This window comes from Lissotriton vulgaris, chromosome 5 (genome assembly GCF_964263255.1).
Source record: "Lissotriton vulgaris chromosome 5, aLisVul1.2, whole genome shotgun sequence".
NCBI classification, from domain to species: Eukaryota; Metazoa; Chordata; class Amphibia; order Caudata; family Salamandridae; genus Lissotriton; species Lissotriton vulgaris.
The window spans coordinates 327,634,070-327,648,482 of record NC_141693.1 but is presented as its reverse complement, the minus strand read 5'-3'; the positions used below and the strand labels follow the sequence as shown (position 1 = coordinate 327,648,482).

Sequence of the window (14,413 nt, the reverse complement as noted above, 5' to 3'; positions counted from 1 at the left end):
TGTGATAGGGTTTTCAGCACATGCTGTTCCAGCACCTTTGCCAGAAAAGGGAGCTGGGAGATAGGCCTAACGTACTTAAGGTTCTTTGAATCAGCCCCAGGTTTTTTCAGCAGGGGAATGACTCTGGCCTTCTTAAAGTTGGTCGGACCTGGCCAGTTTCAAGTGACCGATTTAGCAGGCTAAGAACCTCGCTCTCTACCCCAGGGAGTGCCATTCGAAACACCCTGGGGGGACCTGGATTCGCTGTTGACCCTGATTTGACCTGGCCCATTAAGTAATTCAGAGAATCATGATTTAGCTTTGGCAAGAAGGTCAGGGGTTTGTTATATGCAAGTGGTTTGAGGTCCACCTCTGGGAGGCAGTGTACGACAGGGGTGCTGTAGATGTCTATCAGGAGGTCTTTGACTTTAGTGAGGAAGTAGGACTGGAACTTATTGCAGTCTTCCAGGCAGACAGGGGGTTTCTGTTCTGCTGACTGCCTCAGCTCCTTTCAAATCCGAAAGGTCTTGTTCTGTTTGTTGTCGGCAGCCAGAATCTTGGACTCATAGTATTCGGCTTTCCTGGCTATAACAGCTTTTTTATAGGCTATCAGCACGGTTTTGTATTCGGACAGAGCCTCTGGGTCATATGCTTTACGCCAGGCTCTCTCGGGCTGGTGCAGGGTTTGCTTCTTCCCTCTTAAAGCCTCATTAAACCTGGGGGTCACTTTGCCTATATTCCTCACTCTTTCCCTACGTGCAGGGGTGACTTTATCAATGGCATTGCTCAGCCTTAGGGAGAGGGGCTCACTTTCCTGGTCAAGGTTGCCCAGTGCAAGCCTCATTGAGGCTGAATTTCGCAGGTTCTCGACATGGTCATGTTCTTTTATTTTTCCCCATCCACGCAGCACTTTCCACTCGGGGGGAGGGTGGACACTCGACCTGTGATTGGGATCAGGCCCCTGATCAGGAAATGGTCAGACCAGGCGCAGGGACTAATATCCGTCAGGCTGGCTGATGGGTGAATGGTCCAGACCAGATCAAGGGTGTGGCCCTTGTCATGGGTGGGGACATTTACAAGTTGTTTAAGTTCCAAGATGGATAGTGCCTCATCCAATTGTTTGGCATAACAGTCTCTGGGTATCAGATCCCAGTGAAAGTTAAAGTCCCCCTTCACCAAGATGCAAGGATACCGGGAGCGGAGGTCGCTGACTAAATCGCTGAAGAGTTCAATGAACTTGGGGCTTGTTCGAGGAGAACATCTCCCAGGGAAAACTAAGACAACTTGCCCTAGAGTACCAGTGCTTGCCTGCTTACCAAGACCAGTGTACTCTGTGAAGAAGAGGAAAGCTATGGCGGGAGTGAGGTCCAGAAAGGAGTCCTTCTGAGAGGACTTCCTGAGCGAGATGTCAGGGACAGGCCATGCAACGATCTGGCCATTGCCCATGTGCAGGAGCCGTCACCGGACCTGTGTAGTGAGGGCTGTGCGGGAAGAGCCAAGCCCAAACCGCCTTGTTGGGGTGACCCCATATGCCAGAGGAGCCACCATTGAGCTTTTTGTGGCCAGAGTGTAAAGACTTGTATCTGCCTTAACCTGTCACTCTATTTGCCAGGAGGGGCTGCCGTGGGGAGGGCACCCCAGGAGTCTGCTCCTCAACTGTAAATACTGCAGCAATCCCGTATGCCAGAAGGAGCTGCTGGTACTAACATTGCCAGAAGTTTGGGTCACTGCCAGACAGGAGATTGCGGCTGTGACGGGTGGATCAAGCCTGCAGACCAAGACCTGCACCTGATTGATCCACCCCCTCACCCCCCCCCCCCCCGAGTTTCAGGAAGGATGCCACCAGAGACATCGCACCCTAGTTCGGTTTCAGTCGGGAGATGGAGATTTGTCCACAGCTACCACTGAGACTGAAGTGTGGAGCGGGTTTCTTGGCCCAGTTGCTCAGGATCCATAGTAAGTCGTGCCCTGGGACATCAGGAGTAAAAGGCCTCAACCACTACGGTTGGGACCGGGATCCCCTGTGTGCCCCATGGTCCTATGAAAGAGGTTCTGACAACATTCAATTGTGTTAAGTATTGTTGGTATTCTTCTACATATCATTAGGTCTCTGTTTAGGATGAGATCAGTGTCTAGGGGAGTATCACTCTTTACAGAAGGCCAAATCTTCCACTGCATAGCTATTAGAAAATATCATCATCCACAGGGTGGCAATATGGTCTTAGAAAGAAAGGCTAATCCAATGTAGCACATTTAAACAACTGAAGCGTTATTACAAAAAGTTTGGCGGGTGTGCTAATGGTGTGTGCACGTTCTTTTTACACCCACAGAGAACTTCCCCGCAATTTTACATCTTTTCTCCTGCTCAGAGAGAACAGAAATATGAAGTTTCTTAAAAGTAGACGGTAAGGCACTACTCTCCAACAGTCCTAAAAACGTTTACTTCTAGGATTACAATGTAGGAAAAGACTTTGATTAATTTAGCACTGAACCTGTCAATTCATATGGCCTTTCTCAATGGCAGCGACTGGATGGCAGCCAACACTTTTGAACAGTAGGAGAGGCATAGAGGTCTTAGAGTTCAAGGAGAATGGCAATTGATCAAAATATGTGTATATTGTCTGCACAAATTGACAGTCCTTTGCATACAGTCTAATGTAATAGTGTGAATTGCTTGCAAATCCTTAATCTCCTTGCCCTGAGCTGAATCAATAAGCTCAATTGGACCATTCCAACATTCTTTGTGTGGGAGCAGGGTGAAGGACTCACCACGTCAATCTTCTCAGCACATTTCAGGACCAGCAATATATGGGGCAGAAACCTTGTCTCCCTCTTTGTTGCATTATCAAACAACTCATTCAGAGACCTAATCTCCTTTAAGTATTTGCCGAAGAATGCTTGCAATCCATTTAGTTTTAATACCACTGTCCCATCTCCCCTTCTAACTCAGCCCCCTACCCCCCATCAGAAAACCATGAACTTTTCCCCACCAGAAAACGAACAGCCTTTAAAATGTGCTTTAAAGGCCTCCAATACGGTCCCAACAGAGATATTAGTGGTTTTATTCTCATCATAGTATTGCTACTTCTGTTCCTCCATACTGTGCAAGAAACAAAATTGGGGAGGTAGTTAGATGTAAACCTCTATAGTGAACCGTGTCTTGGAGAGTCCAAAGAAATGACCGCGGTCACTGGCCCATGGTCAGAAACCATACCGGGAAGAATAATACACCATTTAACCCTGTGGGTAAGATCCTAAAATGGGAGCAAATAATCAAAGCAGGTAGAAGAATTGTGGCTGTTGGAGTATAAAATACATTGATTCAGGTTCGCATTGCGTAGCCTCCAGGTAATCTCTTAGATTGTGGAACTTTGGATCACATAAATGAATTTTCGATCTTGAGAGCTGCCAGATGACCAAGTCAGGGATCCAAGAGGTTTTTAGTGCCATATTAAAGCCCCAATTATTATTTAATTGTAAGGTTAACACAATGGAGTTAGATTCACTCGCTGACAAATTGAGAGTAAGAGGGTGTCATAATTCAGGCTACATACACAATGCCAACACAGTATCACCTGTGTCATTCCGAATGTTAAAATGACCACTTCGCTAATATATTCAGAGTGTTAAAAAGCACGTCTTTTAATTAGAATATGGGCATTCACAGGCTCCTATCTTCCAAGCCATGGATATCTTAAAGGTAGTCAGACAGCATGATTTTTAAAAAAACTTCTGAGTGGACTAAATCTTTTACCCTACTAAGTAACATCAAAGCCTCCTTTTGCACTGAGGGTGTCAACATACTCTCAGCTGGAGACGACGTATTAATGAATAATGAGTGTATGAAAAGATGACAAATATTGAGAGATGGTAAAGGATAGTTTCTGGCAGGGATAGTGCTTGAGCAACTACTGGTTCACACTTGTTTTGTAAAAAGCCTTATTTAGTGGACTAAAGCAATTTGCTTTCCTCTCTTTTCACATCACAAAGAAAACTAAAGGAAGCTTGGGAGAGAATTAAAGTGCTAAGAAAATGTAATATTCACAACCGAAAGCATATAGATGTTGTACAAACTAACTCTTTTCAAAGTGGATGGAGATGAACTTATACACAGTTCTGGCCTGTGACCAGAGGAGCAGGATTTATAGGAATTAAGATAGGGTTTCAAAGACTAAAAACATATCTGGTTTCGAAGGAAGAAAGACATAGCAAACATTTACCTAGTCTAGTCCAAGAATAAAGATAACAGATTCCAACATTCTTACATTTTCCTAAACCATTTAAAAAGGGGAAACCGTATGTAGGGTCTTTAAAGAATTGTTTAAGCAGTGCTTTTACTGGGACTGTAATGTTATGCACGGGTAGCCCTTAGGTAAAATCTGTGATCTTATGCACTAGCAAACCTTACATAGTTTTTAAGGTCAAGAAAAAGCAACATTGTTTAGAGTATTTGATGATGATGGTGTAATGCATGGGGGCAAACCTCACAAAGCGCCTCTCATTTATACAACAGCGGAACATAGTTTGTGTAAAACCTCTTTCACAGCTAACTTTTATAAAGTTCTTCATGGATAACAGGCCTTCGTACATCAAGCACAGGCAGTCCTTATATAGGACTATGATTTAGCATGAGTTGTTATGATACAAGACCACTGATGCCTTGCATAAATAGGCTTTTAATAAGGTTGTGGCTTCATGCAAGAGCAGCACTTCTATACAGGCTGGGTCCTTGTGCACGAACAGCTCGCACATGGTATGTGACTGTATGTATAACTAGCACTTAGTTATGTGTGACCGCAGACAACGGGCATTACACAGAGCATGTGAAAATATGCAGGCATATCACAGAGCCATTACACAGAGCATGTGACAATATGCAGGCATATCACAGAGCCATTACACAGAGCATGTGAGAATATGCAGGCATAGCTTTTACATTGGGGTGTGGGTGTGTGAACTCATGCACAAAGCTCTTATGGTAAGGGGTGTCAAGCTAAATCAGCCTTTTGTCTAAAACCTTCTACTGCGTGAGGAGGGATAGTAATGAAACACAAGTATTAATTAGAATATGGCGAAAACAGTGAGAAGCAAGGAGGGAAAGCAAATAAAAGAAAACCGTAAGGTGGAGAGAAGGTAGAAGAAATCTTCGCTGTTCAGAAAAGGAAGACTAATGAGTAAAAGAAGGGAAACAAATCGGCAAAGAGTAGTGAGATACAGTGAAGTGAAACCAACAAGGCAGGAGATCAGAGAGGTATGGTGAGGGGAAACAAACAGGGAACGAAATCAGTGAGAAAAAATGGTAAACGGCCAATAAATGACGAGATACGTGAGATTAAGGAAAGCGAGACCAATAAGGGGTGACAGCATGAGGTGGAACTGAGGAGCATAGGAGAAGACATTAATACGATTAATGGAAGACAGACGAAAGTTGATCAGTGCCTTAGAGAGAGAAAACAAATGTGGGAAGAAATCAGCACGGTGAAGAGAAGGGAGACCAAGGAGAAACGATCAGTGAGTTCAGGCAGTGGGAGACATGTCGAGTACAAGCAAAAGTTAAGAAAGAATTGGGAGAAAATAATAGGTGGTGAGAGAATATCTCATAACCTCAAGAACTTCCGGCCCATCTCCCTGCTTCAGTTCCCGGCAAAAGTGACAGAGAAGATTGTCAACAAACAGCTAACCCGTTACCTCGAAGACAACAACATCCTGGACCCCTCCCAAACCGGCTTCCGCAGCAACCACAGCACCGAGACCGCCCTCATCGCCGCCACGACGACATCAGGATCCGGATGGACAAAGGAGAAACAGCCGCCCTCATTCTCCTGGACCTGTCAGCTGCCTTCAACACGGTCTGCCACTGCACCCTATCAGCACGCCTCCATGACGCCGGAATTCAAGAGAAGGCCCTGGCCTGGACCACATCCTTCCTCTCCAGCAGAACCCAGAGCGTCCGCCTCCCACCCTTCCTCTCAAAAACCACCAAGATCATCTGCGGCGTCCCTCAAGGATCCTCCCTCAGCCCGACACTGTTCAACATCTACATGACACCTCTCGCCCACGTCCCACGACAACACAACCTCAACATCATCACCTACGCCGATGACACCCAGCTGATCATATCCCTCACAGAAGACCCCCTCACCGCCAAAGCCAACCTTCACAGAGGAATGAAGGCTGTCGCCGACTGGATGAAAGACAGCAGACTGAAGCTGAATTCAGACAAGACGGAGGTCATCATCCTCGGACCCACCCCATCAGCGTGGAACAACTCCTGGTGGCCCACATCGCTAGGCACAGCCCCCGAACCCACCACCACGCATGCAACCTGGGTTTCATCCTCAACTCCATCTTCTCCATGACCAAGCAAGTCAACGCCGTCTCCGCGTCCTGCTTCAACACCCTCCTGATGCTATGCAGGATCTTCAAATGGATCCCTCCCGACACGAGAAAAACCGCCACCCAGGCCCTCATCACCGGCAGACTCGACTACGGGAACTCCCTCTACTCAGGAACAACAACCAAGCTCCTGAGATGACTACAGCGAATCCAGAACGCCTCAGCACAACTGATCCTCGACGTCCCCCGAAGCAGCCACATCACACCCCACCTGAGAAACCTACACTGGCTCCCCGTCAACAAGAGTATCACCTTCAAACTCCTCACCCACCCACACAAAGCACTACACAACACCGGACCAACATACCTCAACTACCGACTCAGCTTCCACACCCCCACCAGTAACCTCCGCTCGGCGACCCTCGCCCTCGCCACAGTTCCTCATATCCGGAAAACCACCGCCGCCGGCAGATCCTTCTCCTACCTTGCCGCCAAGACCTGGAACACTCTCCCTACCAGCCTACGACAGACCCAGGACCTGCTGACCTTCAGAAGAATTCTCAAGACCTGGCTCTTCGATCAGTAGCAGCCCCCCCCCCCCGTCCCCCCCCCCCCCCTCAGCGCTTTGGGACCCTCACGGGTATGTAGCGCGCTTTACAAATGCATTGATTGATTGATAACATTGGGACAGATCGACAGGGGTATCGTTGAAATAATTATTGAAATATAACTTATTAGGGGAGTATTGGAAACATGAAGTGGATGAGATGTGTCAAAGGACACAAGGTGCGACATGGTACAATGATGAAAGAAAGGACATCAATGATTTACCACATAAAAACGTACATTATTGTGACAAAAACCAGCAGGGAGACAAGGGAGTCCAATGTGGAAACAAAATGTCAATGACAGAAATGCAGATAGGGTAAACTCAAGGCCAGTGGGAACATGTAAAATGTTAATGGAAACGAGAAAGTGCATTAACTTAAAAATGGAACAAATGTAGGAAAAATAGGAATCATAAGGATATGAGACAGTGATTATTGAAAAAGCACCTAGAAACTAATGGTTTGGCTATTAAAAGGAGTGTCCTCCCTTTGCCCTTCACTAACTCTCACTTTGATACCTTATCCATTCACCAGCATTATCCATACCTTTCTCCACCATTATTACCAGTGTGTTCTTTTCAAAAAGTTCACACTCACCTCCCGCTTCTACAGATGCAGGCCTTTCCTCCTTGTATTGCTTTATTTTGTCCTTACTTTTCCATTTGCTTGTTCCTTACTCCCTTTCCATTTCATGTGACCCTGCTCCCCCTGCCTTCCATCTTTCTAATTTCCTTCCTGCGCATCCTACACATAATGTTAACTATCCCCTCAAGGTTAGCCGTGTCCTTCTGCTGGCTCGTGGTTGCTCACCTATTACAGTCCCGCCTCCTACAGTGGCCAAGCCAATCAGCAGGTACCGCTTCATCTTCTTCTTCCTTTCTCTCTTCTTTCGGGAAGCCTCTGCAATTCTGGGAAGATGGAGATTGCGTTAGATTCATGCGGAGGCAACAAACAAAAGCAGCATGGTAACTCCTTGATGCAGCTTGTTTTTCGAAAAAGTTCGATACCTATTACTGGTTGGTTTCATGGGCACATAAAGTGATGGACCACATGTAGCAGTTGTTATTTGTGGGAATCTTCCCATTTCATGTCAAACATTCCAAGATTTCTTATCATTTTCTTCTAAAGCAGCACCAGTCAAGACTCTCTGATGTGCCTGCCACGCCCCTCCGTAGTGCCTACCACACCTCCTAATGGAGTTCTCAATTTCTGGAAGTATTCTGTACAAAAGGCTACAGGTGTGACAAGGAAACAAATGTATCAGCAGAGCGCCATCTCCAGATGGCAGTGCAACGGGCACAATTACACGAGATGCTTGCAAATCCTAATATGCCAATTCAATACAGAGGGGATATAACATGGGTCTGATCTGGCGCTGAGAGTACAGATGGTGTCACCTTCGAGTGATTGCACTCTGGGCACCCCCACAGCCATTCGTGACCGCACACAGCATTGATACCCAGAAGGTCTGCTCGGATTGCAAATAAAAAGACACTGCATCATCTGCAGCACAAACTCCCACAGCTTGTCTTGGCCCCACGTTTATGTGCAGAGACCAATTTCCTTAGGAAAACTAAGTAGGCATTAACACAGGCCTCTTATGAATGCAGAGGAACCTGGAAATAACCATGTGCTGGCGGTAGCACACCAGAGACATCATCACAGGCCTTCTTCATGCTCAGGAATGCATGCAGAGCCACCTACAGTGAGATTAGCACGCCACAGAGACGGCCACGCTTGTCCTTGTTGGCTCAAAGGTCCGTGAGGAGCACAATATGCTCACAGTGGCACGAAGGGGCTTCCCACATGCTACGGTAGGTATCACTGTGGGTGGGGTGTGCAGAGCTCAGTCAGCTAATAGTAGTTCACCATGGACACTAGCTGATGACTTCCCTGATACCATAGTGGTGTTTTGAGCATGGAATGCTGAGGGCAGCACACCGGGGACACTTGCAGTTTCCGTGCTAACAGAGAGGTGTACGCGCAGTGGCCTCTGCTGATGGGCGCATGCCAGTTACAAATGTACATTGAGTTTTGACACAGGGATATGAGCATTGCGTCATCGGTAGCTGGCATCACCCAGGGCTCTCATATAGGCATGCTCTCTCCCCTCTCTCAGTGGCATACACTTCCAACAGCTCAAGGGACCCTCTTCTTCCAGCTTCCAACTCCCATCTTCCCAAATTCTTTGGCAGCTTCCTGCTGTGACCCTCACACATTCTGCTAGAGCCACACGGATTTCATGAACAGCTGAAGTGGGACCAGCCTCGTGAGAGGACCCTCAGTACATCTTTCAGAGGATCAGGGTTATTGGCTAGTAAGGAGGATGGCATCGTGTTAAGTGGTGAATTTGTTTGTTACTTTACTCGCTACAGTTGTGCGGTACATACCTGAAGGCTCCGTCCTGACGGGCAGCAGAAAAGAGAAAGGAGAAAAACTGTTAGGTCGCATGTGTATCATCGTCAGTCCTTCACCCATGTGTGTGGGGCAAGTGAAATGTGTAAGAGCAGAACCCCCAAACCGTTCACAGGGTCCCATCCCGCGCGAGGCCAAGAAGATCCATGAGGTATGGGGGAGTCAGAAGCCCCTCTACACATTCTGCAGGGGAGGGGGGACCCCAGGATTTTACGCTGCGCCACAGTTCAGGCTTTACCTTCTTCAAAGCTCATGATATTCAGTAGTCAGGGGAAAAGTCAGAGGTGTGATGAGAGTGATGGCTTAGGTTGTGATGAGTAGATGGAGGGTTGAGAGAAGGGAATGTGTGGGGTGTGGGGCTTTGATGATGATATTTGCTCGTTTGTACTGAGTGTAGGAACTGGAGTGGAGCTCAGTTAGAAGGCAGTGGCGTCGGGCACGAATAGGTGGTGGGGGAATGTGGGGCAGCGGTAAGCGGGTGTAAAATAAGAAAAACTACTTATCTCCTTGCCACGACTCTCCTCCGTCTTCTTTCCCGGTCAGAATAGAACAGGAAGCACTCAGATTTCCCTAAGCCAATCACAACGCTGCAATGCAGTGTTGTCATTGGTCTGAGAGCCTTGGTTTTGCGCTCAGATAGGCAGTGGTAGCCTGGGCATGTCCTCGACCCAGGCTGCAATACAGCCAGGGCGGAGAACATGTAAAGTGAGCATGACTGTTTGGTCAGCACCAGACGGCCAGCCAAACAGTCATGTACACTCACAGAAGGCCATCACTCGTCCCTGCTCCTCTTTCCTCTGAGCAGCCCTATGTGGGAAGGGTATGCCAAGACGTGGGTCCCGTGCTCACTAGGCCACTGGAGTCAAGCTATCCTGGCTGAAGACGGCTGAGAGCCATAAACCGGTCCTAGGATGCTTGATTCCCGTCCAGGGATGACATGGCTTGGCAGTTCAGGCTGGACTGTTCCCATGAGGCACAGGGTCAAGATTGATTTGCATATGGCCATGTCTGAACTGGGGTGGCTTGGTGAGCAAAATAACGATGGATTAAACCCAGATCTGTGACTGGGGGTGAATGTTTTGCCATTGTGCAACATTCCGTCCATCATCTTGTGTGTTTTGCAAAGCCGCTGCAGCCGGAAAAAAAAAAAAATGATAATAACCTCGAGTTATAATCATTTTATTTGACCTTTATTTCACTGCTGCAAAGCAGTGGGGCGACACCACTCTGCCTTAGAGGAGGAGCCGCCACTGGCAGAAGGCCATGTGGTTTGTGCAGAGCGTTGAATGAGTGTGGGCACTGGGTTGTACTGGACAGAGTACATAAGGCAGTGCTCAGTGAATAAAGTCTATGGATCCTGTCAAATGGAATGAATGAGTAGCGTTCAGTGAGAAAGGCCAATAGGTTGTACCCAGGGTATATATATACTGAGTGAGGCCCATAGGCTGTGATGTGTTAGCTAAAAGGAGGGTTGCTAAGTGGATGAGTCCTCGCTGGATGGCTCAGTGAAGTAGGCTTTTGAAAGAAATTAGGAGGGACCCAGTTAGTGGGGCTTGTTGGATTGACTATATGAGGTGTGACAGTTTACCGAGTCCTACTGGTTGGGCTGGGTGGAGTATACAAAGAGGTGCTCCTTGAAAGATGGCTATATGTTGTGCTGGGGAAGCTGTGTAAACACAGCGTTTGGGGTCTTCATGTTTAGTTCATGCACTGGTAGTCTGTAAGTGAGGGCACAAATGAGGGCCATGTGTTAATGTGAATTGTTAATCACTCCATTAATCACTCGAGATTAGTGATTAATTTCTGAACCTATTGTTGAGTTTTTTACAGATACCACATGGTGTTTTACCCTGCAATTTCGATGTTGATATCTGAATTTCCTCTTTTTAAATAATGATTCTGGTGGGGGAACCCCATATTCCACCTTCCTTTGTTTAACATTACCCTTAAACCCATTTTACCCTCCCCATAATTATTATTACTAATTGTTAGTTGGGATCATCTCTGTCCCGTTATACTTACCTGTACCTTTCTTCAGTTCTCAAAGCCTTTATTTTGAGCTTCTTTTTCCTATATTTTATATTCAGCGGTAAGTGACCAGAAAACAACACTTTAGCAGGCTTGGTTGAGAACAAAAGAAGTGCTCATTAGTAGGTCTATGGGTTGTGCTGGATTGAGTGTACTTTGGGGTTCTCAGTTAGTGAAGGCTACAGGTTATGCTAGGAGCCAGGGATTGAGGTCCACAGTTGTGCTGGGTGGAGGACCTGTGGGTTGTTTATTGACTGAATCTTGTAGGATGTTCTCTGGGATTTGGTTAACGAGGACTAGAATATTGAAACTGCGGAGAGAGGTCCAATGGGTAGCAGTGCCGGTTGTGTTAGCATGGTTGAAAGGGGAACTAAGTGCTGGGAAGTTCAATATGTGATGGGTGGGAACCTGGGGACTGGTTGAGAAGGCTCTTTTTTCGGTTGAGCTGATGTGTGATGAGTGGGGTGAATGCTCCTGGATGTTTAGTGAATGGGAGCGGACATGTAGGAGGAGACTCAAATGTGTACGAGTTATGGTTAATGTAAAGCTTGTTGACAATGAAGTTCTTGCTGAGCAAGCACATGGGCATCTGGGAGAGAATGGACTTCAAGCAAAGAAGGAAGACGCTAGGATATAGAAAGGAACCCGTGGGGACCTGTGAGCAGATAAAATGACAATGTTTCCTATAAAATATCAATGAGCTGGTGTTTGTTTTTTGGGTGATGGGGGTTGGAGGTACTTTGGTGATCCCTGTAAACATGTTGTTTGCATGGTTACGACGTGCAGGATCTATTCAGGACCTCTATCAACCCTCTTTTGCAAACAGAACATCCAAGCCAGCACGTAGGCACAAATATACATCACATACACGAAGCAATATCTCAGTCGTGGAAAATTTAGAAGCCATAAACTTAATTGATTTCACAAACGTTATTTTCTTGCCAGGGATCTGGAATCCCTTTCAACAACCTCCCTGGAACCACAGAATAGTGATTAGGTAAATGCAAATATGGCCACCATAGAAGAGGCAGTAAAGCCCTATGGTGCTCTCTTCTTGTAAACATCATTCTGCCTCCACAGCTGGTGTTCTGCCATCCAAGGGCAGGACAGCCACATGATAGGTCCAGCCTTAGTCTGCATGCCGTGTAGCTCTCATGGCGCAGCAAAAGCCGAAGAACAGGGGTGGTATTGCTTAAAAGAAGATCACGTGTTCGAGAAGAGACCAAATTTATTTTAAGGGTTCCTTCCTGAGCAATACAAAATGCAGACAGACATTCAAACTACAGGTGTCCCATTTAGACAAGTGAGATGTGCAAATAAAGATGTGCAACATACAAGATTACTTGCAGATTGACGTCATCGGATGGCTGCAGCTTCACGTTAGGTTTTACATATCAGAACTACTTAGAACCGCTATCAGATGTTAGTATACTAATCTTGAACAATATGGATGACAAAAAGAGGAAAAGCCCTTACAAATACTTGGGGCAAGACATGGCAAGTAAAAGCATAATGGGAGATGAGTAGATGAACCAGGAAAGACATCACATTTGACACACCTCTATAATCGACTATATACTAACATATGCTTGAACCTTTGTGGTGTGTAGTTCTTGCTTTAAATTGTCTATCTCTTAAAGAATACTTTCACATTCTCGGTTACTACAATCCTTTGAGAGTGGACAGAAATATCTCCCCTTAATTGCTCATATGATACAAGATCTTCACTCGATGTCCGAATGGTTGTTTCAGGCTAAATGAATGTATTGCTGTGACAAAATGCCAATGAAAACGTAATAGGGAACTTCTTTTAATTTAGAAAATGGTTAAAAAATGGGGAACCTCCCATTTTACAAATGGACTTCTTAGGGGATCAGATAGAATAACATCCTGACCACTGCATCATTTGGAGTTCCTGCACTGTGTTTTACATAAAGGCTACACAATGTCTTAATATCAAATGGAAAAACCACAAGGACGTCTAAAGCCATACCACAAATTCTAGGTATCTGAAGCCAGGTCTTATGAGTTAGTTAAAATGGGCAAAATACAGTGCTAAAAAGTACACAGAAGTGGCATTGATTGCGTGATGCTGTTAAAGAAAAAATATATGATGGATATTAGGTAATTAGTGGCCTCTGGAAGAGTTTCGTGGATCAGGTTCGCGCTATATAAAACTTTATAAATAAATAAATAAACATGGTTTGATACCTGAATATTTCATAGGCGATGCTCAACAATCCTTGAACATATAAATACTGTCCCGGCAGCAGTTCTTCCAAGACACACACTTTGATAGGATAACTCACCAGTGGCATCTCTCAAGCACAGGAAAGCTCCTTAGCTGAAGGAGTTAGGGTAGGAAATACTTGGAGCTGTGGTATCAATAATCGTTAGAGAATGGGGGCGTGGCTTGGCACCCGAGGGGGGGTGGCTTGGCGCCCGAGGAGTATAGCATCGCCTGGGTGAAGCTCTCCAGTCCGACCAGGTGGCTCAGCGCTATTTAAACAGCTTCAGCGACGTGAGTGCGGTCTACAAGCGTCTGAAGGTCTGCTGACTACCATGGGACCCTCGCTATTCTTATTTTACAGCGGAATTATGTTTTTTTTGGCGCAGTGAGTTCTGTTTGGCAGAGTCGCGATTTCGCTGCTGCAATTTTGTTTTTTCGCCCGCACTGCGGAGCTCTCCTGCCTGTGGAGTGACTTTACTACGGGTGTTGTGCACTTTCCTTAAATTACTCACACAAATGTCTTTAAAATGCTTTTCCTACGAAAATCTTCACTATGATGTGATAATTATATTACCAGCACCATTTTGCTAAATCGCCTGAGGGTAAATAACTGTGGCAGCCATTTTCTGGGTTCCTCCTCATCTCTGTGGCTTATATGGATACGTATCCCAAGCTGACGTGATTCTTCTTCACGACAGAGATAACCATTCACAGATATATTTCTCCGTTTGTCGTTTGCCTCATTATTTTTATCTTTGTGGAGTGGGCACTTCTGTTCAGTATAAAGGTATCGCTAAATGAATGGCTCTATCATTTT

The 14,413-nt window shown here is 46.1% G+C and overlaps 1 protein-coding gene across 2 annotated transcripts in view; it reads right to left on the bottom strand.

Annotated features, from left to right (window-relative positions):
- TMCO4 (transmembrane and coiled-coil domains 4) overlaps nt 1-14,413 on the bottom strand; it is a 572,429-nt gene that overhangs the window by 320,399 nt on the left and 237,617 nt on the right. For both annotated transcript variants that reach the window (XM_086921564.1, XM_086921566.1), the window contains exon 6: nt 7,734-7,831. In XM_086921564.1, coding sequence (XP_086777690.1) covers nt 7,734-7,831 — 98 coding nt within the window. The remainder of the gene's footprint in view (nt 1-7,733; nt 7,832-14,413) is intronic.